This window comes from Rhipicephalus microplus, chromosome 1, assembly GCF_043290135.1.
Source record: "Rhipicephalus microplus isolate Deutch F79 chromosome 1, USDA_Rmic, whole genome shotgun sequence".
In the NCBI taxonomy this organism is placed as follows: Eukaryota; Metazoa; Arthropoda; class Arachnida; order Ixodida; family Ixodidae; genus Rhipicephalus; species Rhipicephalus microplus.
In genome coordinates, this window is record NC_134700.1 from 228,445,323 (window position 1) to 228,471,953 (window position 26,631).

The window sequence follows — 26,631 nt, forward strand, 5'->3', positions numbered from 1 at the left end:
ACATCCTTCGAAGAAAGAAAAGTCGCAAGATGTACGTGATTGTGGTGGGAAGAATGAAATGAAATATCACTGAAAGGAGGCGCAACTACTAGGAAGATCAGTACATCCCACTCCGAATTATTAAGGTACGCTGTCTTGTCCGTGAACAAGATTATGCATCTCATAAGCATAGTCAGCTTAGAAAGCTGTGAGCCAATTTCGTGCAACATAATGAATGTGATGAAAGCAAAGATACGGATCAACGTTCCGTGAAAACTTCGAATGATGAACGGCTTTATACGTCTGGCACTGGCATCTAGAATATCAGCTAAAATACAAAGGAAAAATGTTCAAAATGCGATTTTACAAACCACTACCAGACAGAGCATTGCGTTGTGGTTTTGCCTTATAGAGTCCTTTTGCTTGTCAGAGCGTTTATACAACTGGCGATGTCTTTTTTTTTTTAACGATCAGTGCGCAAGCAATAAACAAACGTCCCCAGGGGCATCACGCACACACCACCCCTCCTCTGAAACATTATTCGAGTTACCTTCTTTTGCATAGTAGGACTTAATAAGGTCATTTTGCAGTTTTTCCGGGAGAGATTTCACGTTTATTCCTGCGGCGTCGGTGAAGGCACCTCCGAAGCCGTAAACTGTTTGGTGCACCTTCGAAGAGTCCAGCACGAGAAGGAGGGAGTTATTGGCACTTGTGTCTGCAAAATAGGAACATCGATGAAAATGGCAAAATTTCTTGTGGCATGCTGGAGTGTAGTCGACGTCTTGGCTCGCATTGATTAGTCAGTTATCTCACTGAGCATGAGTAAACGTAATTGTACCAAACGCTACCTTAACCAGAATATCGCCACTGGAGCCCTATTTTCTAAAAATCTCGCTCAGTTCATACAACAGGGGCTGGATGGTCTTTGTTCAGTACTTTTAAGCCTTCATAGGGCACCATTACTCGTCTACGTGCAGTGCAACGTGATGTGCCCGAGATTCAGCGTTAAGTACTATGGAACGCAGCAGCATTTTTTGTATGCTCACTTATTTCTATGTACCTGTTTTGTAATCCCTCATTCCCCTCCCCCAGTTTAAGAGAGAAAACAGGAAGCGCATCTGATTGACCTTCCTGTCTTTCTTTTTCTCTTGCTCATCCGAGTAAAAAGCGCACTTCAGTTTTACTGTAGGGCACGTACACAGTGAATATGCGCAATATAATTAGTAGGTGTGAGTGAGAACTGACCCTGAGGGGGCGCCCTGCTGAGAGGTATCGTTGTCTTGTTGAAACGTAGGCCGTCCTTGCTGCTTTCATAGGCGAAGGCCGACCCGGTCGGTGGAAGTGAGACATGACCGGCGAAATCGCAGTACGTGGTGTTGCAGACGCACACGACGCTTCCCTTGCCGTAGTCCCTCTTCTGGCATTCGGGCACCACGGCTATTGTTTGAAATACGTCATTGAATTCTTGGACAATGGTTCAGTTACTTTAATGGTAATCTCGTTTTAATATGAGTGCGTGAAAAGAAAAACTTAGCTTCATAAGTTTCATTGAAATGATTTCTTTCTTTATGAACAATTGCTTAATGCTTGCACAGACTAACATGACGTTAGGGAAACGAGATTAAGTCGGAAACACACATGTAAGAAAGGTGTACCACTTCTGCGACTCGTAGCGTTTACATCTGCCAAATCTTCAAAACTATTTTGCCAATCTTGCGGATTCAAGTTTGTTCTAAAATTTTACAGACGTTACGTGAAGTTTACGAAAACCAAGCTGTTTTCGTTGAAAACTTTTACTCGATTGATTGATTGATTGAGATGTGGGGTTTAACGTCTCAAAACCACGCTATGATTATGAGAGACGCCGTAGTGGATGGCTCAGGAAGTTTCGACCTCCAGAGGTTCTTTAACGTGCACCCAAATCTGAGCACACGGGCCTACAACATTTCCGCCTCTATCGGAAATGCAGCCGCCGCAGCCGGGATTCGATCCCGCGACCTGCGGGTCAGCAGCCGAGTACCTTAGCCACTAGACCACCACGGCGGGGCGAAAAGTTTTACTCGATGTCTACACGTGCACCGTTGAAGGTCAGTCAAGGACACTATGATGTGATACACGCTTGTATAAGTTGAATCAGCTGAAGCAAATCTAATTACCTGTGGCAAATTTTCTCAAAGAATCAGTGTAGTACTGCAAGCCGGTATGCCTTTACCGGACGTAAATGTGAGGCGTACAATACTTTTCCTTCTACGAAGCCTGACTCATCATTTTCCGAAAGTGTTGGTAAGTAACAAGCTTCGGTAATTGTTCAGGGATGGATGTTTAATAGTTTTCTTTCACGAAATTCACCTGCTAGTACCAGCTTGGTCCCGCTGTCTCTGTCATGTGCTGCATGTTTTACCGCTTTATTTTCAATCGAAAAACATACGCAAACTGACCCGACATAGCACTCGCTCCAATTTATTCGGAGATGAAGTTCTCAGGTTAACAAGTCATAGTTCGCTGAACTTCATCATGGTCTCGTTCCGTGACATGTTCGTTTCGATAAGATAAAATATTTTATACTCGCCTGGTATGAGAGCTGCGATTGCAGCTATCACGATGAGCACCACGTTTCTTGTCATATTTCTTTTTAGTTCACTGTTGTTCGCAAGAAACTTCAAGGATTCCCAGCTAGAATAGGTGAGCGAACCAGATGGCTTGTTTGGGGCAGCTGCTCCACCGGGGTGAAGCGAATGCAATGACTGGTCTCCAAGGAACGACTCAGGAAGAGCACACTTTCTTATGACTATTTTTCGTGAGCTAAGCAACGACTTTCAGGAACTTCTCAGCGGCAACGCAGCAAAACAAGTACGTCGCACGACCATGGAGATTAGATGAGAAGGGCTTCCAGACCGACTCCACGTTAAAAGAGGAAGCAACGTTCAGCGTTTCGTCAGCTGAAGCTCAGGAACGCCAGGTAATGCATGGTCACATGATGGCGAAGATAACAAAAGTACACTTGTGTAATAGGACCTCGAGTTGTCAAAAGTGCTTAGTGTGTGTTAATTTCACGAATCTGAGACGTTACAAAAGAAAAATTCTTGCATGTCCAGCAATGAGAAACACAAAAAAGGAGCTTGGCTTTACCCATAAAAAAGGAATTTAAGAGAAGGAAGTTTTTATTGATATTTGAAATCACACACAGTTTTTCCATCTTGCAACGAGTTTGACATAGCTACATTCTGCCATAAATACATTTTACAATAGGAGTAGAAGGCTTTTTGAAAATTGAGCTGCTCTTTAACAGCGACAGTTCACATGATTAAATCACAACCCATTTTTTCCGCGCTTTTGCACACGCATGTCTGCACTATAAGATAGTAAGACGATGTTTCTATAATGAGCACGGTAAAGCACATGTAAAGTCTATGCTCGAAGGAATAAAACGAAACAACAGATGTGGCCTTACACGCGTTCCTAGTTTAGCGTCTGTGCTTCCCTTATAAACAGCATATATGGTATTTTTCCACCCACTTGTGCCTGAATTTTACGGCCACACCACACGCATCAGTTAATGTTTGTCACCGTTTGTTTTGTTGTTGTTATGTGTGTTCGTTACTCCTAGTCGGTTTCTCGTGACATTTTTTTTCTCGGCGTGATTGGAGAGGGGAGCCACTGCAAATGCTTAAGCGTTGTCAGACCTAAATGCAGCAACTGTCGCATCATTTATGATTCCACATCATTGCGCTTTGAGAGCAAGGTTCTCAGACCTGCACGACAAAACAAATCTCCACTGATTGACGCGCTTTTTTTCTTCGTAGGCGAGAGGGTAAGTTAAGACGTGCTGATCTGTCCATGCCATCTCGCAGTTCGCTGACTGTATACCACAACGCCCTGCTGCTGAAATCAGTTCATTTTCAATGACACCGTTGATATCGCTCACCAGCATTCGGTCTTGACTTTTCACCTGAATCTACGTAGTCTTGACTTCTGATACACAATTTCCTTTGAACAAATGTCATGCCCGCTTGAGGAAGGACGCTTTTTTTAGCCATAAGAGCAAGGACGTCGTAATGGTAAAACCTGGCCGCATGGAATTTTATCCCTAAAGTTGGTGTACTTTGTTTACTGTGCCTTCCATAAATTAGATGACACCGGCATGTTTCTGTGATGTATGGAAACAATGCAAGCGTAAACCCTTATTGATGAATTAATCTGTAAGCTTTTATTCACCACTCCACATTGCGAAAGTAACCAGCTCTGGAAAACTAGGTATGCGCTGCATGACAGTAACAGTCTTGATGTTTTTGCGGTCTTTTTCAATCACATGATGGCTTTTCTTTTGCCGAGTCAACCACATTATTTCCGTGACACTTTCATCATGCCTAAAATGCGATAGTGTGTGCTATCTGGCTTTATTTATTTGTTTATTTGTTTATTTTATACGTATTCATAGTTACTGTTGAGTTCCGAACAGCAGGGGTTATCAGTATTATAAAGCAGAACAAAAGAGAAGATAAAAAATGTAAAAATTACATTTAGCAGTTCAACATGAAAAAAAAATTGAAAGATCCCACGTACAGTGGGAATCAATGATATGCGAAGCACGAATGAGGAAAGGTGATAGGTCACTTTCAAATCAGCACAACGTTAAGAGGCGAAGGTAAATTATGCCGTACATGTTTCCATGTCATGATTACCATGTTTGGACGTTTCATTTACCTTCGTCACCCATTAACGTCACCTGATACCAACTTTTGTATATATGGAGCTAGCGAAACAGCCGCGAGCGTGCTGTGAGCGAAGCATGTATCCATGTTATACATAAAATCCATATCATGATTATCATATTTGGACGTGTCATTTACATTCATCGTCCGTTCACGTCACGTAATACCAAATTTAGTATATGTGGAACTAGTCAAACGGCCACGAGAACGGTATGAGCATAGCATGTAGTGATGTTTTGCACGAAACTCATATTATGATTATCAGGTTTGGACGTCTCATTCACCTGCGTCGTCTATTCACTTCCCGTGATACCTAATTTGGTACATGTGGAGCTAGCGCAACGGCGGCGAGCGCGTCATGAAGAGCCCAGTATACTCTTACGCAACGTTGACGCACACGCAGGTTGGGCGCAGTGACGCCACGCTGGCAAAACGCGAGCACTCTATAATGTGACGCCACGTGCGACCGGCGCGACCAGCGTCCGTCGGCGCGGCCCAGTGGCAACCGGCGTGAAATGCGACACGCTGCATTTCGTGCCGACGACGTTACTTAGACAGCACCGCGTCCGCCTTTCTTCGTGACGGAAGGAGGCCATGTGCGTTCAAACGCACATGCGTCAAAGCAACGCAGTGCGGCGCGCGCCTGCGAGTATATAGCATGCAGATTCACAATGAAGGCCAGTGGGAAGATCCACTGTTCTCAACCAGGGAGATATCGGCGCCTGGCGTGGCATCGCTGGCGTGACGCGATAAAACGAACGTCGCTCACGTCGAAGTGTATTAGCGCCTTGAGTAAGGCGTGTAATAATGTTGTTACACGACATGCATACCATGATTATCATGTTTGCACCAGTCACATGCATTCGTCATCAATTCACGTGGCGTAATATCAAATTTCGGCATATGTGAAGGTAGCAAATCGGTCGTGAGCGCATCATGAGTGTGGGACGCAGTCATGTTGTTACATGACACGCATGTCATGATCAACATGTTTGCACGTGTCATTTACCTATGTCGTCCATTCGCGTCACGTAATACCGAATTTGGTACACGTGAAGCTAGTGAAATGGCCGCGAGCGCATCATGAGCGTAGCATGTGGTCATGTTTTTACATGGCGCGCATCTCATGATTATGATGTGTGCACCAGTCGCATACCTTCGTCATCCATTCACGCCCCGTAATACCAAATTCGGTATATGCAAAGCTAGCGGAACGGCCGTGAGCACATCATGAGTGTGGCATGTAGTCATAATGTTACATGACACGCATGCCATGAGTTTGATGTTACGGTCTGTTGCTTGTGTTCACCATGCAGCTATGCCATACCATACCAGTTTTGCCACATGCCATGTGAACGAAACCACCACAAGAGCTGCAGGACCATGAAATGTAAATAATGACATTCATGACAAAGATGTCATAATTTTCATGTAATGACCAGACAGTTATGTTCGTCATGCAGCCATGTTATATCATACAAAGTTTGGTAATGATACAATTATCCAAACAGCCAGGAGAGCTAAAAGTCGTAGGCGGCTAGATAGATAGATAGATAGATAGACAGACAGATAGATAGATAGATAGATAGATAGATAGATAGATAGATAGATAGATAGATAGATAGATAGATAGATAGATAGATAGATAGATAGATAGATACGCTAAAAGTCGCGTAAGTTCACCAAGAAATGCTTCGCATTTAAAACAAAGTGGCGCAATTAAGAGCCGCGAAAGCTATCAGAGCTGCACGCCAACCTTTACCAAACCATATGGTGTAGCTTTCACCGTCTCCACGAATACTGCACGCTGTGGCTTTACACCGAATGGCTGCCATATGAAGGTCGTTATTGAGCGCTCGTTGATAGTCTTTTGTGCGTAGGCGCAGCCACGTTTGTCTTGAATGTTCATGGGTATCCGTTGTTGCTGCTGAAAAAATGGGTAGTGATGTTTGATATTTAATACAAATTACCGTTTATGCACTGTAACAAAGAAAGAAGTGTGTTGTATGGTATCGATAACTTATTACAAATTATTGTTTTTGCACCGTAACAAAGAAAGAAGTCTGTTGTATGGTGTCGATATATCGAGGATAGTACGCGGAACAGGCTGCTACATTTCTATATTCAAGCAGAGGTATTTGTGTGGTGCTGTGAGAGATTTCTTTGGCGAATGATACTTAGTTTGTTTGCACCTTTGTCCGTCAGAAAATCAATGAAGTGTAGGCTGTCAGCTGGATGATTAATGTTGAAGTGTAAGTATAGTACAACTCAACACACTTATTTATCACACAAGAACTGCGAAGACCAGGGCAATATTGCTGAAATGGATTGAACACTTTTACCAGTAACTATAGCTTGGATGTTTTAAGCGTAAGTGCACATTTAGCCAGACAAAGGACAGGGAAAAGGACATTTAGGCATGAGAATGCTCACTTGTTGAGAACAACCACAACGATTGCTTGTTCGGGAGTTAACTCAAGTTTCATTGCACTCGAGTCAATCCTGACACTGGCCCCGCCGCGGTGGTCTAGTGGCTAAGGTACTCGGCTGCTAACCCGCAGGTCGCGGGATCGAATCCCGGCTGCGGCGGCTGCATTTCCGATGGAGGCGGAAATCTTGTAGGCCCGTAGCTCAGGTTTGGGTGCACGTTAAAGAACCCCATGTGGTCGAACTTTCCGGAGTCCTCCACTACGGCGTCTCTCCTAATCATATGGTGGTTTTGGGACGTTAAACCTCACAAATCAATCCTCGCACTGCCTGGCGGAATGAATTTGCTATGGAGCAAGAAAATCTCTGTTTATGCCCGTTCTCCCTCACTCTGTACCGCAAACTTAACGCTGGCATCGCAATTTGTTTCGCAATACCAGTATGAGATAGTATAATCGCGGTTGTACTGTTGATTTTTGTCTTCATAGACGATTTGCGCATTACTAAAATGGCCGATTGCGTAGTAGACCGGCTGCTCGTAGAACTCTTGAGTGGTAGTGTTCACAATGATCGGCGAGTCGACAAAATTTCTAGCCCAGTTAGGTCCTCCGCGTGTGTTTAAAACGAGGTTCCAGTCCGTCCAGCTGGTAGCGCAATGGTTGAGATTCTGTGGGGGCAGATAATTAGATAAAAATTATCGCTTGGGCTGTATGTAAAAAAAGTTCAGCATAGAGACCAAATCACAAAATTTCGCAAAAAAAAAAAAAACGAAGATCGACATAAATGCTCAATTCATTTATCCCGTTTAACTGCAACGCTTGGAACTTCTGTACGCATTACTTGACAATGTTGATACATATGACATGAGCACGTTATTTGAAAATGATGGCATATCTGTTATACAGGTAATCGTACTTTCTATTTTCGGTGACTTTGGGAACCAGTTCACGCCCTCTGCAAGTATTTAAGGCCCTTATTGGCATTCAGTGTTTTTTTTTTAAATTGAAACTGCCACTTTTTATTGAATAACCGAATCCTGTTACTCTCAGCGTCAATATTCTTGAACTAGATTTGTATATTCATTTATGAGGTAATGGCGAAGTATTTCACCCCAGGGGCCAATCCTAGTTAGGTGAGGGAAGGCACTACAGGCTCGGATCACTGGTATGAGGCCATAACCCAGGCCCTCCTTGTAACCCAGACCCTCAGGCAATTTTTCTCCGAAATATTGAAAAATCTTGCGCAACATGCAAGATTCTTCAATATTTCGGAGAAAAATTGCTCGGCAATGGAATTTGAGCCATGACTCCCTTGCACACGAGGTGGATGTTCTACCTCTACGCCTTCGCTACGTTTCCCTAAACTTCAAAATAATGTAGTGCATGGACAAATAAAGCAACGGGAAACCGGAAACTTCTAATGAAGAAATTTTGTGTCATCAGAAAACACGCACCTGCCAGCCCTTCATGGTGAATTATAGCACTGATATACTACAGCTTCAAGAAATAAAGGAGCAGATTAACTTCTCTTTAAGATCTCCTTGCCTTATTCGTCTTTTCTAAACGGTCCTTTCTCCGTCTTAAGCACAGGGTACACAGCCAATTAGAGCTCTCGTCTCGCTGACTGAGTTTTGTTCTCTTTGCCTTCTTCTCTTTTTCTCTTATCTTTAACACTTAGTCCCATTTGGGTTTAATTTGCAATAGGGAAATACAAAAAATAATGAGGTAAAATTTGTTAATTTGGATTTTATGGACCTGAGAAAAGTGTCCGAATTGACCGAATGTCCAAATATAGAAAGATATACCAAAAACCAAGGAAGAAAAGTCTGAAAAATCAATACCATTTCAATTTCTTGATAAATACGCAAGTCCCGTACTCATTTTGCGCAAGAATAGTGTGAAAGGCTCACTTTTCGTCATGCTACGACTTTGTTCACAATATACGACCGTGGCGGTGCTGACTCCTGTGTTTGATTAGCGCGAAACGTGCCCTTCACCCCTGTAATGTTCTGTATACCGCCACCTACATTCCCCCATCACGCGCACGTAACGATAGATCTTTTGCACGTGCATTGTCTGTCAACTTAGAGTTCGCCCTTCGCGATATAGCAAACGAGTTTGAAGGCACTAAGCAGACTGTGGCTAAAAGCTCGTCGTCTTCTATTTGTGTTTACGTGTGCTTTTTTGCTTCGTTTTTTCCCTCTTCTTTCTCTTTCTGTCTTCCTTCCTACCTTTCTTTAATCTATGTCTTTCCTTCTTGAAGGGAAAGGCAGGCGTTATGCCCTTATATGTGGCAGTTGTCAGCGTGTTTCATCCCTGCTTCCTGTGGGTCTACTCCCTGTTGGTCCCTACGTGGGAGACGCCCGCTACGCGCTAAGCGCGTCCTACAGGACTAAAATAAAGTTTTTTCATTCCATTACACTATTGTTTTCTGTGTATGCAAAGGAAATAATAATAATAATGCTGCGATGTTTGTTTTCTCTGATATTGCATGCGCATTGCATCCAATCAAAACGAAGCTACTGAGTGCCGGATCTGTATATTGACGAAACTTTCGTCACTACTTGATGTAAATAGCGATGCGGACAGCACCATCTCGCTTCTGTTTTACATGCGGAGCAGGTTATACTAGGGGCTAGTCATGCACCGTCGCCGTCCGTAGCCTCACCTCCTCCTCCGCCAGCCATCTGTGCATCCCTTCCTCCTTTAAACACAGCGCTCGCTTCTCCCCTCCGCTCGCCGCGCGACCTTTAGTTTTACGTGCGCCAGCTGTATGCTAACGCGCGCATGCGCAGGCTGGGGCCGGCGCTCGCTATAAATAACCGAGTGTCGGGGCGTGCCGCCCTTCGTCGGTTGGTTTGTGCGGTCGCTCCACGTCCGATGTCGCTGGTGAAAATGTATGCTAACTAATCCGCGGCGCCGCACGGCGCTGCGGAATAACGGCACCGCAGATGCTGCGTCGCTGGCGTCTGCGGAGTCGACGTCATGACGATGTACCTCGCGCCCAACCTATCGCGTGCCGCCGTGGAGAAGTACGTCGATGAAGCCGTAGAAGAATACCTGAAACAACGACCGCAACGACGACCCTTCGTGATAGTTGGCGACTTCAACGTCGACGTCATGAAGGACGATTGGGTGGCCGACTACATTGAGTCGCGGCACTCGCTGAAACGAGCAACGCACGACGGCAAACATCATCCGACCACGGTTCGCGGGACGTGCATCGACCACGTCTTTGCCAATTTCTACCTTAGACCACTGCAACCAGACCCACTCACCCTTCACTTTACGGACCATAAAGCCATCATGCTCAATATACCCAAAGCGTCTCAACAATAAACATCGTCTTTCGCAGCATACGTGCGTGCATGTTCACGCGTGTTCACTCGTGTTCACCAGTGTTCACTCATAACACACACGCCTGTCGCAAATTACAAACCACATTTATCGCAGTTCAACATATATGCTCCACATGCCAACCACTGTTCCCACTCGGGAAACTGCTGTCATTTTTTTGCGAACGCCCTTCTTGCTTCTTTTTGTGCAGCCGATTTGCGGTGGTTTGAGCCCAGTAAGCTCTGACGATCAGCAGAAATAACCGCGTTACGGGCAAATATAGCCGAACTACTGAGTTTGATGCCAAAGGACATTGCATAGGTTAGCCCGGACCAGGGAACACTTCTGAGTTACCTGATTTTTCTAATTAGCGAGGGTGGAATCGACAAGCTTTTACTGTATCCGCTCTGAGATCATCAATATACAATCTGTTGAACATCCTTGATGACAGGCCTTTTAACGGGCTTGCTTGTTGTTTTTGTTTACTGTTAGAAGCTCTGCGGGAACATTTAGGCCTACTGAAATGTCAAAATTTTGACCCTTTACGTACCCAATAAACTATGAAAAAGTGAGAACAGAAAAAAAAATGAACGAAAGCGAATATTTTTCTTTCATGTTGTATGCTTCAGCAAATAAAGTAAATCAGGAGAAGCACCTTAAAACGATCAGGCGAAGAAATAAGTCGGGACTTCGTTGACGTTGAAAATTATACCGGTAATGTTTGGTTTTCCCCATAGGTGTTCATATTGTCGTAACTGAAGGGCAGCAAATGAAGCATTGCACGGCGGCTGTCAAACAGTACTGAGGAAATACAATCCCGAAAACTAGGTAAACTTGCACCTGTTCAGTCTATCTCCTCTTTGAACTCGTACTTTTGAATGTTGTTGAATAATATCCATGTTATGCTGATTTCCAATAGGTTAAGAAATCCGGACTTGTCATGGTTTTTTTAATGGTTTTTGCAGTTTCAGAGCCTTCAAAAAAGCATCTTTCCGAACTTTATGTGTAAGGTGCAAACTGGGCTTTGCCTTGCAAGCAAAAAGAATCACCAAGGATGTCACTGGCGTAATACTGCGCACGTTCCCAACGGCCGAACTTGACCTTGTTGATCATCGTCAAGCCGTAGCCAGAGCAGACTTCGATAGGGAGGATAAACTCCCGGAAAACTCTGGTGTACCATGTCCAGTACTGAAGGGCCAACCAACCGGTTCAGGTACCAGAGGACGGCCACTCCGCTAACGTACTTGGCTGCCTCGGGATCTCCCAGAATTTGCGCAATTGTGCTCAGGTGATGTCAAACCTGTACACCGCACCGTCCCTACCAGTAAAGTTCTCACTTTTCTTATGCGCTGCTCAAACGAAACCGAAACCAGATGATTGTGGAAAACGTAACCTCACCGAACACGAAGTTGATGTTTTTGGTCTACGATCTGCCTTGCTCATGACAGCAGCGTTAGATTTTGAGCTTACCATTATGATAGATCAACTAAGTACATTTTCTCTTGACCATGTGGAAAACGACCATCCTCTAATAAAAAATACTACGCTTTTTCTTGCATTAACCATAAAGAACAGTCGGCCCATATAGCACGTCGAACTTTGCGTCCATTCATGAAAGAGTTAGTGTCCCTTTTTATCAATACGTTTGTATAAGTGATTCATCAAAGAAGATGACAAGGCTTGTGAATAACGACATCGAGATCAACGCAACAGAAATGCGCTTGTGTTGTTTCTGTTGCGTGTTTCCTTCACCTATGGCGTTAGCACTCCATATTCACGCGCCTTATTCTTTCTTTTATGATCAGCTCTTACCAACCGCACAACATTTTACGTGGTATTCTTTTTAGTTGTCCCAACAACTGCACAGTAATAGAGAGAGAGAGAGAGAGAGAGATAGATAAAGATGCAAGGAAAGGCAGGGAGGTTAACCAGACGCACATTTGGTTTGCTACACAGTAATAAGTACGCAATAAGTACACACAGTAATAAGTACGCAAATATCCATGGCTTCAATACGTATATTGCTTTCTTCTATCTCACCTTCATTATTGCGGCTGCTCAGCTGGGAATGGGTCGTGGTGCTAGGGACAATGTCGCTGTCCACAGCACTAGGTGGTCAATATTTTGATGAGAGAAGCAATCGAAAGGAAAATTAATTTCAGTATTAGGCCTCACTAAGCAGCTTCGGGTAGCGCATCTTCATTTAGAGCCTCAGACACATTTCTTTGATTTGCTGTGTCACCCTTTCCAAAAGTAGATTTTGTCATCACGAGTAAAAAAAAAGAGAAAATGAAGACAAAGAAATCGGTGGCGTCACTTATAGGCAATGTATATACTGATTAGAAATCAGATATCGCTAGCACAAGTTTATACTTCATTAGAAGGTATGAATTAACATACAGCAAGCGCGAAAGAGAATGAATTTGATAGGAAATCATTACACCAGTGAAAATGCTTTCCCATTCCAGTGTCCTTGCATATCACGAACACTCATCACGCAACATTCGTAGAACACTCACGTACACATCACGTAGAACACGTCGAACAGGTAAAATTGCGCAGAACACATCATGAAGAACACTCACCACATTTGCCAACTTTCGGAGAATGGTGCGATTGTCGTCGATGATCATGAGCTTGACCCAATCCACAATGTACCCGGCGTTGGCCAGTGCTGGTCCTAAGTCAAGCTTGACGAACTGCCTTTGAGTCTTCGCTGGGAAGCCCAGTGCCTGCCAGCGATAGAACGGGACATAACCAGCCATCGGCTCGTTCTGCTCCGTCACACTATGAATAGGAATGCCTTGGCTCACATACTCTTGGAAGAACCTGACCGTGGACACGAGGGATATGCGTAAAGCTACAGCTGGTTTGACGTATGCATTAATGATACTTCTCTGCTTCTTGACCCCATTTAATCTAGCCAGCTTATCTTTACGAATCCCTGGAAAACGGAAACTTGAAATCAGTTATAAATATGCTGGTATGAATGGCAAGATTTTGATTTGATGGCACTGTTAACATATAATAGGTGTTTTACTCTATTCAGTTGACATAGAAACTTTACTGCTCAGAATAAAATTGAGATCGATACGAAGATACGAGGACCAGAGAAATACAGAATGAATGCTATAGCGTTTTGTTATGACTGCAAATGAAAGAAAGATTTATGAACTGTTTCAATTTTTAGTATTAGGCTAGTAGTTCAATGAGAATAATTGTAGGGGTGAATTAAAAAAATGCCATGAAAAATGCGTGTACCTGACGCAGTAATTCGCCTAGATCTTGTAGATAGGTCCACCTGGCGAGCCTCTGAGAAATCCTAGTCCATCCAGCGCATTGTTGGTCTTCATCCAGGCGGGGCTGACCCAAGAGCTTGCGAAGAACCAGATGGGCCTGCTCAACAAGTACATCGCTCTCTTGATGTATGGAAGCTGGGTAGCATGTGAAATCTTGCTGAGGCGAATTTTCATAGCATGTGCCTTGATTACCAGCTTATTAAAATTATACAAGGATTCAACATTTCGTTAGCACACCTATGTAATCTCAAGCTGTGCTAACGAAACGCAACAGCGGTTGCAACAATTCCCATTGCCAAACACCACCCGATTACGACGTACATAACTGTCGACACACTCCGGGCGCGTATTCACCATATATCCAAACTGCCTAACCTCCGCCTTGCTAGCCCACCACTAGAAAGGTGGAAGGCAGAGTTTTTTGGAATTGTTGTGGCTAACCAGCATTCCACCTCTTCGAGGTTCTCACCCGCAACCATACTGCTATGCCAAGAGTGGTGCCTGGAAAGACCCCTGTGTACCTTGAAGTGCCGGGGATATACCAAAGGCTAGCCGGTCATCTGCAGCCCTCACGGAGGTCTCATTGGACCTTTTGCATATATGGTGTGTGTCACAGAACGAGCGCTAAAAATGGGCGCGCCGCCAAATTGTCGCGACGAAACGCCGGAGTGGCGCCGCGAGGTCAAAAGAAAAAGAAAACAAACATCTAAAGGCTCCCCGGGGCGCGCGCTCTCCCCTCGGAAGCGAGGCTTCGCCGACGAACCTCCTCGCCCTACATCGGCGGCCGAGATAGCCCGCGAAAGTTCTAGAACGAAAGGGGCGTGGTCATACCGAGTTGAGTCATCGGCCGCGGAGGGCATTCCAACGTCTCGCCCTCTTCCCAGCCTTCGCTGCGTATCGCGCCGACGAAATGACGAGAACTGTCTGGAATGTCGCGCGCAAGGTATTTAACCGAGCAGCCGAGATGAGAGATCAGGAGAAGACGGAAGTAGCGCCAGAGTGCGTAGGGATTCCGCCGTGTAGTCGGCGAATGTTTTGTCCGTAGGGACGAAGCAGGAAATGAAGAGGATTTCCACCTGAGGGGTGAAGGCTCGAGCTACAGGCAAGAGCGTGGGTCTACCGCTATCGAGCGAGGACGCGTGGCAACAGCTGCGTGTGTGAAGCCGACTTGTTCGGGCGAAGAAGTTTGGAGCTTGGAGAGTGGCCAATTGAAGACGCGAGGTTTCCGGGAGGAGAAACTTCGAGGGCGCGGAACGACAACAACGCTGGACTTTGAGTGAGTGATTCTCGGAAGAGTATCATCCAGACTTTTGTTCCAAGAACTTTGGACTGGATAGGTTTTCTATCTCTTTAGTCTTTAAGTGTCTTGGTGGTTCAATGCATGCGACTGCATTGTAGTGCGTATCGTTGTCTGTGCCCGTTGTTTTGAGTGTGGCTGATTGTACTGTGTAGTACGCTGTTTGATTGGAGACGTATTGTATGTAACTATTGTGGAGTGTGCATTCTTTTGTATTGTTTTCGATCTGCCATTTTGAGAATATAATATTTGTTTTGTTTATCAACTCTCGGCTCTGACTTGTTCTTTGGGCCACAGCCGGCGTCCGCTGGCGCGCCAAAAAGGACCACTTCTAAATTGTCCACGCTTTCGTGGTGCGGTTCGGGGGGCTGATACTTCGGCCCTTGGAATTAGCCCGGCGATAGCCTCCCGAATTAACGGGACCTGTGTGTGACAATTAATCTGGCGTCCGCGACACAGGACCTTTTGGTGCCAGTGTGTCCAAAGTAGTGAGAAAGAGCCTCGAGTTGTTGATACTGCTATCGGAACGATTTTGTGTGTTGTTCAGTGTTCTCGTTAACGAGTGCAGGGGAGTGTTCCGATAGACTGATTTAGGCAGATACTTTTTTGCACGCGGAAAGGTTTTATTTTCGAGTTGCGAGACACCATGGATCTCGAAAAGTTAGTAGCTCTTGGTGAGAAGATGGGTCTTTCTGGCGCCGAACTACGGAAATGGGTAAGCCAGAAGGAGAAAGAGGCGGTGGAGAGAGAAAAGTTGGCAGCTGAAAGGGCGAGAGAAGAAAGAGAAGCAAAGGAGCGACAGCTGAAAGAAGAAAGAGAGGAAAGGGAACGGCAGCGGCAGCACGAGATGGAACTCGAGCGGCTCCGTTTGCAACAGCGAAGCGAAACTCCCGTCCAAGCTAGAGTTGAAAGCAGCGAACGGGAAGATCATGGCTTCCGCTTGAACCCAAGCAAGTTGCTCGTGGCGTTTGATGAAAGGAAGGACGACCTTGACGCGTACCTTCACCGATTTGAGACAATTGCGAAGAGCCAGAATTGGCCGGAACACCAATGGGCAACTGCTTTGAGTACTTGCTTGAGCGGTGAAGCGCTCAGTGTGTACGGTAGGCTGACGCCGACCGATGCAGCCAACTATGCAAATGTGAAAGCTGCTTTGCTGAAGCGATTTAGATTTACCGTGGAAGGATTCCGGGACAGATTTCGGACAGGAAAGCCAGCTGATGGTGAGACGGCTACGCAGTATGCCGCCCGACTTTGTCATTATTTCGACAGATGGATTGAACTTTCAGGGACAGCGCAGGAGTACGATGAGCTTAGAGAGCTCCTAATTAGAGAACAATTTCTGACTAGTTGCCACCCAAGCCTGTCGCTGTACTTGAAAGAGAGGAAGGCTGAGTCACTTGAAGGCATGCTCGATTTGGCTGATCAATTCTTGGAAGCGCAAGGTGGCACTAATTTGGCCAAGGTCAAGAAGGATTGTCCCGATTATTCGAAGAAATTGGCTCCCGAAGAAAAGAAGCGTGCACCGGAGAGCATTCCGCGATGTTTTCTGTGCAACCGAGTGGGTCATCGCGCGAAAAACTGTCGAACGATCTTTACGAGCCCTACGGCAGTAAAATGTTTCAAGTGTGGTCAGACTGGGCACAAAGCAGACGCATGTCGGAACGGAGTGAGTCAAACTCGCCTGGTATCCTGTGTGCAAGTGGCACCGAAATCTGATAATGCCGTCACCGATGGATTCGTAGAGTTGAAGAATGGGGAGAAAATTCCTATTGTGGGTGCTGTAATGTCAAAACAGTCAACCGGTGTTACGAAGGGAATGCCAACGCTGCCTGGAAAGGTTGCAGGCAAGAAGATTACGGTTCTAAGAGATACCGGTAGCTCCACAGTTATCGTGCGGAGAAATTTTGTACGGGAAAGTGAGTTAACAGGCAAAACGAAACCGGTTTGCTTAATTGACCGTACCGTTCGGATGCTTCCCGAAGCAGAAATCGAGATTGAAACCCCGTACTTCAGCGGGAAGGTTGCTGCTTTATGCATGACGACCCCCCTGTACGACCTTGTCATCGGAAACATCGACGGGGCGCGAGGACCGAATGATCCGGAATGTTTGGAAGAAGACCCTAAGATAGAGCCCTCGCCAACCCAGCGACCGCGAGATACAGTGGAGGAGCATCCCGTGACGGATCTCACTAGAGCCCAAGGTGAAGCCGCGGCGGAAGAGACAGCGAATGAGAAGACGATCGTGTTGAATGAGTTCACGCGCTGGGCAGCTGGACGTACGTCGGCACGACCCCCACCGACCAACAGTGTAATGGTGACGGAGTTGGCCAGCCAAGCCCAATGCCGTGACATGAACGAGCTGGTAAATAAACAGACAGGACCCGTTGAACGTCATGACCCGATAGCAGGGTCGGAAGTGACAACGATGGCTGAGACACCACCCCAGATATCGTCGTTGGAAAGGGCTCGCCGAAAAAGAACGTGGAAACACAAGAAGAGATCGAGCGAGCACCGCAAGAAAGGGCGCAAGCGCCGCTCGGAATGCACCGGATAGGTGTCGAGGTCGAATCAGAATGTGTTTGCAGTGCTGAGTGCCATATGTTGTGTTAATGTTGTGTTATCCTGTGTCACAAGTGTCGAAGTGTGTGTGCTGTGATGTATAGTGTTGTATAATTGTTGTAATGAGAGAACTTTGTACATTTGTATTATTGGGAATGTGTGGTGGAGTGTTGTACTCATGTGCCTGTGGTTATATTTCATGTGTTGTGTAATTGAATTACAATGTACAATTGTATTGAGTGAACTATTGCGAATGTAACGTGTCATGAGCGACGGACTATGTTACAGTCTTTGAGTGTGTGGGGACGGTTCGCGCTCGTCTGTGTGGTTCTGAATATTATGAGATAATATTCTTAAAGTGGGGGGCAGTGTCACAGAACGAGCGCTAAAAATTGGCGCGCCGCAAAATTGTCGCGACGAAACGCCGGAGTGGCGCAGCGAGGACAAAAGAAAAAGAAAACAAACATCTAAAGGCTCCCCGGGGCGCGCGCTCTCCCCTCGGAAGCGTGGCTTCGCCGACGAACCTCCTCGCCCCACATCGGCGGCCGAGATAGCCCGCGAAAGTTCTAGAACGAAAGGGGCGTGGTCATACCGAGTTGAGTCATCGGCCGCGGAGGGCATTCCAACGTCTCGCCCTCTTCCCAGCCTTCGCTGCGTATCGCGCCGACGAAATGACGAGAACCGTCTGGAATGTCGCGCGCAAGGTATTTAACGGAGCAGCCGAGATGAGAGATCAGGAGAAGACGGAAGTAGCGCCAGAGTGCCAGAGTAGGGATTCCGCCGTGTAGTCGGCGAATGTTTTGTCCGTAGGGACGAAGCAGGAAATGAAGAGGATTTCCACCTGAGGGGTGAAGGCTCGAGCTACAGGCAAGAGCGTGGGTCTACCGCTATCGAGCGAGGACGCGTGGCAACAGCTGCGTGTGTGAAGCCGACGTGTTCGGGCGAAGAAGTTTGAAGCTTGGAGAGTGGCCTATTGAAGACGGGAGGTTTCCTGGAAGAGAAACTTCGAAAGCTGCGGAACGACAACAACGCTGGACTCTGAGTGAGTGATTCTCGGAAGAGTATCATCTAGACTTTGGTTCCAAGAACTTTGGACTGGATAGGTTTTCTATCTCTTTAGTCTTTAAGTGTCTTGGTTGTTCAATGCATGCGACTGCATTGTAGTGCGTATCGTTGTCTGTGCCCGTTGTTTTGAGTGTGGCTGATTGTACTGTGTAGTACAATGTTTGATTGGAGACGTATTGTATGTAACTATTGTGGAGTGTGCATTCTTTTGTATTGTTTTCGATCTGCCTGTTTGAGAATATAATATTTGTTTTGTTTATCAACTCTCGGCTCTGACTTGTTCTTTGGGCCACAGCCGGCGTCCGCTGGCGCGCCAAAAAGGACCACTTCTAAATTGTCCACGCTTTCGTCGTGCGGTTCGGGGGGCTGATACTTCGGCCCTTGGAATTAGCCCGGCGATAGCCTCCCGAATTAACGGGACCTGTGTGTGACAGTGTGTAAGCCGAACTCATATTTATACGGGTGGTTCAGTTTAGGGTGCCTTCTGTTCAACGGGTGCCTTTGTGATTCGATCTCGGTCAATCACCATCAAGTTCAAGACTTCACACGTCAAAAAATCTAGGCTCCGAGCTCGCCACCCTCTAATGTGCGCGAAATCTACGACACGGGAACTACCATCAGTTGGTGTCTCAAAGTAATGAAATCAGTCGTCACGCCACTAACCAAGGACATGACATAGTCCTTCAATGGCTACCGGCTAACTGTGAGATCAGTGGTAACCACCTCGCTGACAACTCTGCCCGATGCGCGACGGAGCACCCACACTGCTCATACCCCAGTCAAGGGTTGACGCTGCAAGAGAACTTTGCCACATTGCGCATAATGCCACACTTATGCATTGCAATCTTCCCTTGAACTCCACTCGACGCCCACAGAAGCTCAGTTCAGTACTCCAATTACAGCTGCCGTCAAAGACTTCGCGACGTGACGCTACAATGCTGTGTCAGTTGTGGGTTGCCGTAGCCTTTATTATTTCATTCAGTTATCACATTGGTATGGCTGACTCCCCGAACTGTGATAACTGAAATTGGGTTGAAACTCTCGACCTTGTACTGTAGCATTGTTCAGACTTTGAAGAAGATCGTCGGACTTCCCAGTGTGCCTTAAATAGAATGGATGATCGACTCTTTATTCTGGAGAAGATCTTGAGGTGCGCGGCCTTCAAGTACATCCGCCCAGAAAGCCACATGAGTCCTGTAATACAAATATTGAGGGCGACATAGCTGAGCTACCACCTGTGAAACCCTGCATTGTGTGTGTGATGTGTGTGTAATTTTCAATGTCCATCTCTCTCTCTCTTTCTCTCTCTTTCTCTATTTTAATCCCTTGTTCCCCCTCTTCCCACGTGCAGGAGATAAAACTAAACTTAGTCTTGTTAACCTCCCTACTTTTCTTATATTCTTTGTCTCTCTCTCTTCACTGTTTCGTCTAAGTCACCAATCATGTTGTAGTTTGTTAGTAAATCTTTCAGTCCGAACTTGCTTTTGTGTAAGATGAGTGCCTATAGCGAGCCTTATGGTCTTTATTATGAGTTTAAATGCCAACATAGTGTTCAGAGCCTTGTCACTGATGATCGCAAGGTGTTTACTGTAATATTTGGGAACGCTTTAGTGTGATAAAGTTCTGTAGATTTGGGAAACCTTGCTTCGTGTGCTAGCACATGTATTCCATGCGCATGGCTCTCTTGTTTCATCCGGTATGGGCCTATTGGGAATAGTGTGCACGTGTATTTGCATGTTTATATTGACTAGTTAGCACTATACATAGATGTAAATCACAGGCCATGTTGTGGCAACTACTGCTTCTAGTATCCAACCTCATATTCTTATCGCTCCTTCTCTGCTGACTGCTTCCATCTCGTTAAAGCAGAGAGGAGAAAGACCAAAACATTTTTTCTGTTAGTTCATTTACCTTTCGTCGTACTTAGGTTCTTCTCGGACCTTTGAAGATCACCACAAAGTTCAAATGAATGATTTTAATCAACAATCAAGTTACTAAAGCACAGTGACTAATAAACATAGTTCAAAACTAGTGTGTCGGGTCGCAACAAAAACCGAAAGTGAAAAGCGACAAAAAAAGGAGAATATTTTTGACCGGACCGAAAACACAGAACGTTTATATTGACCAGTTAGCACTATACATAGATGTAAATCACAGGCCATGTTGTGGCAACTACTGCTTCTAGTATCCAACCTCATATTCTTATCGCTCCTTCTCTGCTGACTGCTTCCATCTCGTTAAAGCAGAGAGGAGAAAGACCAAAACATTTTTTCTGTTAGTTCATTTACCTTTCGTCGTACTTAGGTTCTTCTCGGACCTTTGAAGATCACCACAAAGTTCAAATGAATGATTTTAATCAACAATCAAGTTACTAAAGCACAGTGACTAATAAACATAGTTCAAAACTAGTGTGTCGGGTCGCAACAAAAACCGAAAGTGAAAAGCGACAATAAAAGGAGAATATTTTTGACCGGACCGAAAACACAGAACGTTACTTATTATTTCGTTTCGGAGTTAAAGGAAATTTTTTTCAATCGTTTTTTTTTTTGGTTCACGGAAAAACTTAAAACTATCCAGAACTACCGAATTCATGCAACGTGAGCAATAATGCATAGCTCAGAATTCAGTAATAGCGCGTTTTTCAGACAGGGATTCCTAATATAAAGATTTGCTGAAAATGCGTAAAAAATGAAGACAATGGCGAGCAGAAATGTTTATATTAACGGAAGTGGAGTTTCGTGTGCCTGTCATGCCGGCCAGTGTGAAGAACGCATTCTCTGCGTTGGTGTGTTTGATCAGAACAGTCATCTCGCACATAAAAAAACAATTGATGATTCGATGCTTCTGAAGTAATGCTCACTTCCCTGACACAAAGCATTGAGCCTGCTCAGAAAAAAATGTTCCTGAATTTTGAGAAAGTAAATACTATGATTTTCAAGAGTACTGGTTTGTGCTCCATGACAGGAATGCATTGAACAGTTACTTCCACTCATATGAAGGACTTGTTTGTTGCCTGTGCCACTTTTTTTTTAAGAGGAACACTATCATTAGTTCAACTTCAAATCTCGCATACAAATAAAAATCGTTACGTGCCATTACAGAACTTTTCTTTTTCGTTCCGGGACAGAAACAGAACAAAACTTTTTGTGATGTAATGAAACTAAAACCTAAACGAAAAAAAGATTTTGTTCCGACAGCCTGGTCACAACAAAGCACATGCCAGCTTGTGCCTGTGGCAGACATGTGTTTTATGAGATGCCAGCTAAGTTTACAATAAGAGATTTGGCCAATAACCGCGGAGGCCTGCTACTGGTGAATACGCGAGCATTAGTTAAATATGTAACTGACACTAATATCCAATATTTTTAAGTTCTTGCCCTAAATAAATATTCGGTTGCCGAGAACCTTGAAAAGAGTGTGGTATAATGCTTGGGAATGCATTTAATGTGTAATATGTTTTAAGTACGTCTACCTTAGAAAGGCGACTTCGGTTTGCTCATCGAGGGAGCGGCTTCGCAGTGACGTGTCAGCATCTTTATGACGTCACGAGAAGAGTGAAACTCGCCACATGTTAACAATAGCTGCCAGTTTGTTGTGAGTCGCACATGGTTTACGCGAACAAAACGACTAATGAACGGTTGTGCAGAAACTACGACGGTGATTTTTGTGACTGCATGCAGGACGCTGATTTCACAAACCCGGTAAACTGTGTAGTATTGTCAAGATAATGTCTCCCCGTGGTGGCACTGACTTGCAGGTGCTGCGCGACAAATACTTTAATATCAAAGCAAAATGTTTTATAGGAGCTGCAGCTGGCTCTGGTGTGGGGAGAGCTACGATAGTGCACACCATAGAAACGAAAATTGTTTCTTTTGGGGTTCTTTAGAACCATGTTCGTGCTCTTTTAATGAGGTTAGAACAAGGTGTTTTGCCACTACCTTCAGATGAAAGTCTCCCGGTGTGAGTTTGAAACTCGTCAGGTTGATTTCGCCAGGAATGTCGTCGTATGTGTACTTGTGTGTAGAGAAATCCGTGCTGGCAATCGGAATTCTGCCTTTACTGTATCCAATGCCTATTTCAATTTAAACAAAACAACGTGAATGAGTATAAACTGTTCACATGACGACGTCGAAAGCGACCGTGGACTTTTGAAACATCGATTGCTATCAGCAAGCTATATGCATGACGAGCTACCGGTCGAGCAACGAGCATGTAGAGAGAACGAAAGAGTACCTATTTAAGTATCATTATTTACACAAGCTGCAGTTAAAATGTTTATTTCATGCGTTAATTAAGCCCGAGAATCTGAAATAGCGTGCGCACGTATTGTTTTGACAAGCAGAAATCACCACTTGAAAATGTGCACTGACAGTGTACCTATCAGACCCTCTAAAGAAGAACCAAATCGTTCCTAAACTGTCAATCAGCTAACAATATTCAAATAAACGCACGCGTTTGTGGCACTAGTTCGAAAATAGAAATGTTTTAGGTGAAAATTTTATGATTTTGATGGCATGATATTACCGGAAACTGTCAAATATGAATTTGAGGGACTAAGCTATAGGTGGTATTGCAGAGCTTTTTCCCGTTACAGTTTGCACATTTTAGAAAGCGGAGGACTTTCGGTTCCTTAACTTTTTGCTGGTTTTATGTATCTGAGGCCAGGTTACCGAGGCCAGGCAGTTATTACATAGGTACGCATTTTGGCAGTGAGCAAACTTGACAGTTTGATAAGTTTCTCGTATTCAAAGGAGCATGTACAGTACACTTATCAGAGCGGGCAATGTCACAGTCAACTTGGTTACCTTGCTTGGAGTCGCAGAACCTTGAAATATCGTCTTGTATTCCAAGTGGAAGGATTCTTAAGTTAATTCCAATGGCGTTTGTAAAAGCGCCTCAGAAACTAAGGATTGTCTGGTACATCTTCGAAGGATCGATCACAAGTTGTAGTGCGTTGCTGTCGTTTGAACCTATTAAAAATGAACAAAAAACGATTCAACTCGGTCATGCAAAGAGAAATGGTTTTGCAAAAGCGCATCCATGGTTTCCACACTTCAAATGGCAGGTTCAAGGTGGGCGTTCTTTTATTAACTCGTTATTTAAAAGCAAAGGTGTCAGTGCAATTCACCATACTTGAGTCGCATGAAGAGCTGGCGCATTTGATTTGACGGGTTACAAATCGCTAACAATGCAATGAATAACAGCAAAAACATCAAGACGCAAGGACTGCCATATAGAAATACTACAACTGCAATTTGTAGTTAAATAGGTGATAATTATTATAATACAATAGCGAGGACACACTGAATGAACGTCCGAATGATCAGTTATCAAGTTGTTCAAGAAACAATAAGTCGCATGAAAGAAACGAGAAGAATGCGCAAGATATGACTGTGTCTTAAATCACCTAATGTTTCGCGGAGCATGAGAGTTTTAGCAAACCGCAGGCCTCTTTTTGTGCTCTCGAAGGCAGCCACAGCTCCTCTTTGAAAGGTCCCCACGTCGCCGATAAAGTAGCAGTACTCCGGATTGCAGACACACACTTGGCTGCCCCAGCCATAGTCCCTTGGTCTGCATTGAGTGGCTGCAACTTTGGATTCAGTGCCCAGTGATTAACAGAATGGCAGCAGCTGACGATTTGTTTACTCAGTCCTCGATTAACTCTTTCCTTACCACGGGAAAATTGGCTTATTTTTGTATGTTGCAGCTAGGAATTTTCTGTGCCGTTGCTGCTAGGTTTACAGTGCCATGCAATACATCAAAATAAAGACGAATGAACGTACTTTTGAATTCTTTTCATTTTGAAACAATAAAAAAATTTATTTGGCGCAAAAAATTCGTATACAATAAAATTATAAAATTTTCAAGAATTTTTTTTAAAAACAAAGCGATATCTCCAACACAAAATTTTTCTGAGGAATTCTGAAATATACAAAATGTTTAGTAATCACAGGGCAACATTATTTAGAAGAATTGTTAAAATTGACGAAGCTGTTTTTGAGTTACAAAAAAATTGTCTGATGCATAGCGAAATAGTGAAGTTCTGAGTTGGTCCTACGCGAGATTTTTTTTTTCAAGAAAAAAATTTTTCAGCAAAATATTACATACCAAAGTGCAAGTACTAAATGTAGGGTTTGAAAGGTACATTTGACGAAAGAACTGGCAGATCTAAATAGGTAACAAAAATTGACAAACACAAATAATTAGGTTTGTTCACAACAAACGTCGTAATGATATACTTATATCTTCCGAGTAAAAAATTATGGAAAGTTATGAGAGATGCAAAATATTTAAAACAGCGTATTGGAGTAGGATTGAAAAAAATGAAAGTTATAGCTCAAGAACTTCTCGAGCTATAAATTGTGCACTACTGCGGAGCGTCATGCCGAGGTCGATGCCCGGATCCCTCTGGGGTCGGAAGTCCACGCATCTTTGTGCTGGAGGCAGCACATCGCCCCCTTATGAAGTAGACACGCTAGAAATAATAATAACAATATGTGGGACACATACAGAGCAAGTCAGCCAGCTCCAGAACATGACAAACAAAACAGAAGGTGAAAACCAAACATACCCGCGACTAACAGCTGACGTTCCCGGCTGATCTGATGAAATTTATTCATCGGAGCTAAAATCCGATGTCACCACATCGTTGTCTGATTCCTCACTACTCAAGGAATTCAGAAGATCGCTCGTCGAGGCGTCGGCATCGAGCGAAATTGCTTTTTTCCGAGCGCGCGTGGTTTCTGATGTTGACGCCATCGCGTGAATCACATGCGCTTCAACTTTTGAACGGGCGTGACCTTTAAAAATCACCGCCACGCGGTAAAAATGCGAACCGTACAGAAAAAGCAACTCTAGTGTGTGTACCATTGCTTAGATGGCGCTACAAGTCCATAGGCACAGTGTTTTTTGAAAAATAGGGGCGCGAAATCATCGTTCACCGGTGAACGATGCCTAGTGGCGTGGTAAGGAAAGAGTTAAACATTGCAAATGACCGTAGAAAGAGATGACATGGTAAAGAAGGAAAGGAAGGGAGGTTAACCAGCCTGGGAACAGGAACGGGGAGGCTGAAAGAGGTAGAGAAAATAGTGCAAAAAGAGAGAAAGATAACACATAACACAGCACACAAACAAACATGCAGTCAGTTACATCTCCATCACGCTCGCGTGGCATGAGACAGACAGAAGCACGACACCATTCCCAGGATGGAAAGCTTACGTCCATTGCCTTTCCAGGTCGCCTTTACCTGGATCGTATGTTCTGGACTGCTCGGTTCGTGCAACGTAGCTGCAGAAGATTCCCCTCCAGGATGGCTGCAATGGTTGCACAGGATGCCAAGTTTGGAACCAGCCGGGCAGCTCATCTGGCAACATGGACACAGCACAACTGCATTGGACGCTGCTGACATCCTTCTTAATCGTCAGTCAGCAGCCGATTCTTCCGGGCACGACACCATTCCCAGGATGGAAAGCTTACGTACATTGCCTTTCCAGGTCGCCTTTACCTGGATCGTATGTTCTGGACTGCTCTGTTCGTGCAACGTAGCTGCAGAAGATTCCCCTCCAGGATGGCTGCAATGGTTGCACAGGATGCCAAGTTTGGAACCAGCCGGGCAGCTCATCTGGCAACATGGACACAGCACAACTGCATTGGACGCTGCTGACAACCTTCATAATCGTCAGTCAGCAGCCGCTTCTTCCGGGCACGACACCATTCCCAGGATGGAAAGCTTACGTCCATTGCCTTTCCAGATCGCCTTTACCTGGATCGTATGTTCTGGACTGCTCGGTTCGTGCAACGTAGCTGCAGAAGATTCCCCTCCAGGCTGACTGCAATGGTTGCACAGGATGCCAAGTTTGGAACCAGCCGGGCAGCTCATCTGGCAACATGGACACAGCATAACTGTATTGGACGCTGCTGACACCCTTCATAATTGTCAGTCAGCAGCCGCTTCT

General features: G+C 44.9%; 1 protein-coding gene, 1 long non-coding RNA gene and 1 pseudogene across 2 annotated transcripts in view; 1 reads left to right on the top strand and 2 right to left on the bottom strand.

Annotated features, from left to right (window-relative positions):
• LOC119166666 (lysosomal acid glucosylceramidase) overlaps window positions 1-2,749 on the bottom strand; it is a 30,591-nt gene extending 27,842 nt beyond the window's left edge. The window contains exons 1-3 of the mRNA XM_037417989.2: window positions 2,549-2,749; window positions 1,225-1,416; window positions 530-694 (exon numbers count right to left, since the gene is read on the bottom strand). Coding sequence (XP_037273886.2) covers window positions 530-694; window positions 1,225-1,416; window positions 2,549-2,603 — 412 coding nt within the window. The 5' untranslated portion in view covers window positions 2,604-2,749. The remainder of the gene's footprint in view (window positions 1-529; window positions 695-1,224; window positions 1,417-2,548) is intronic.
• The window catches only part of LOC142810692 (uncharacterized), a 272,930-nt gene that overhangs the window by 138,665 nt on the left and 107,634 nt on the right, over window positions 1-26,631 (top strand). The gene's annotated exons all lie outside the window — the stretch shown is intronic.
• Window positions 7,414-25,503, bottom strand: LOC142771249 (lysosomal acid glucosylceramidase-like; annotated as a pseudogene).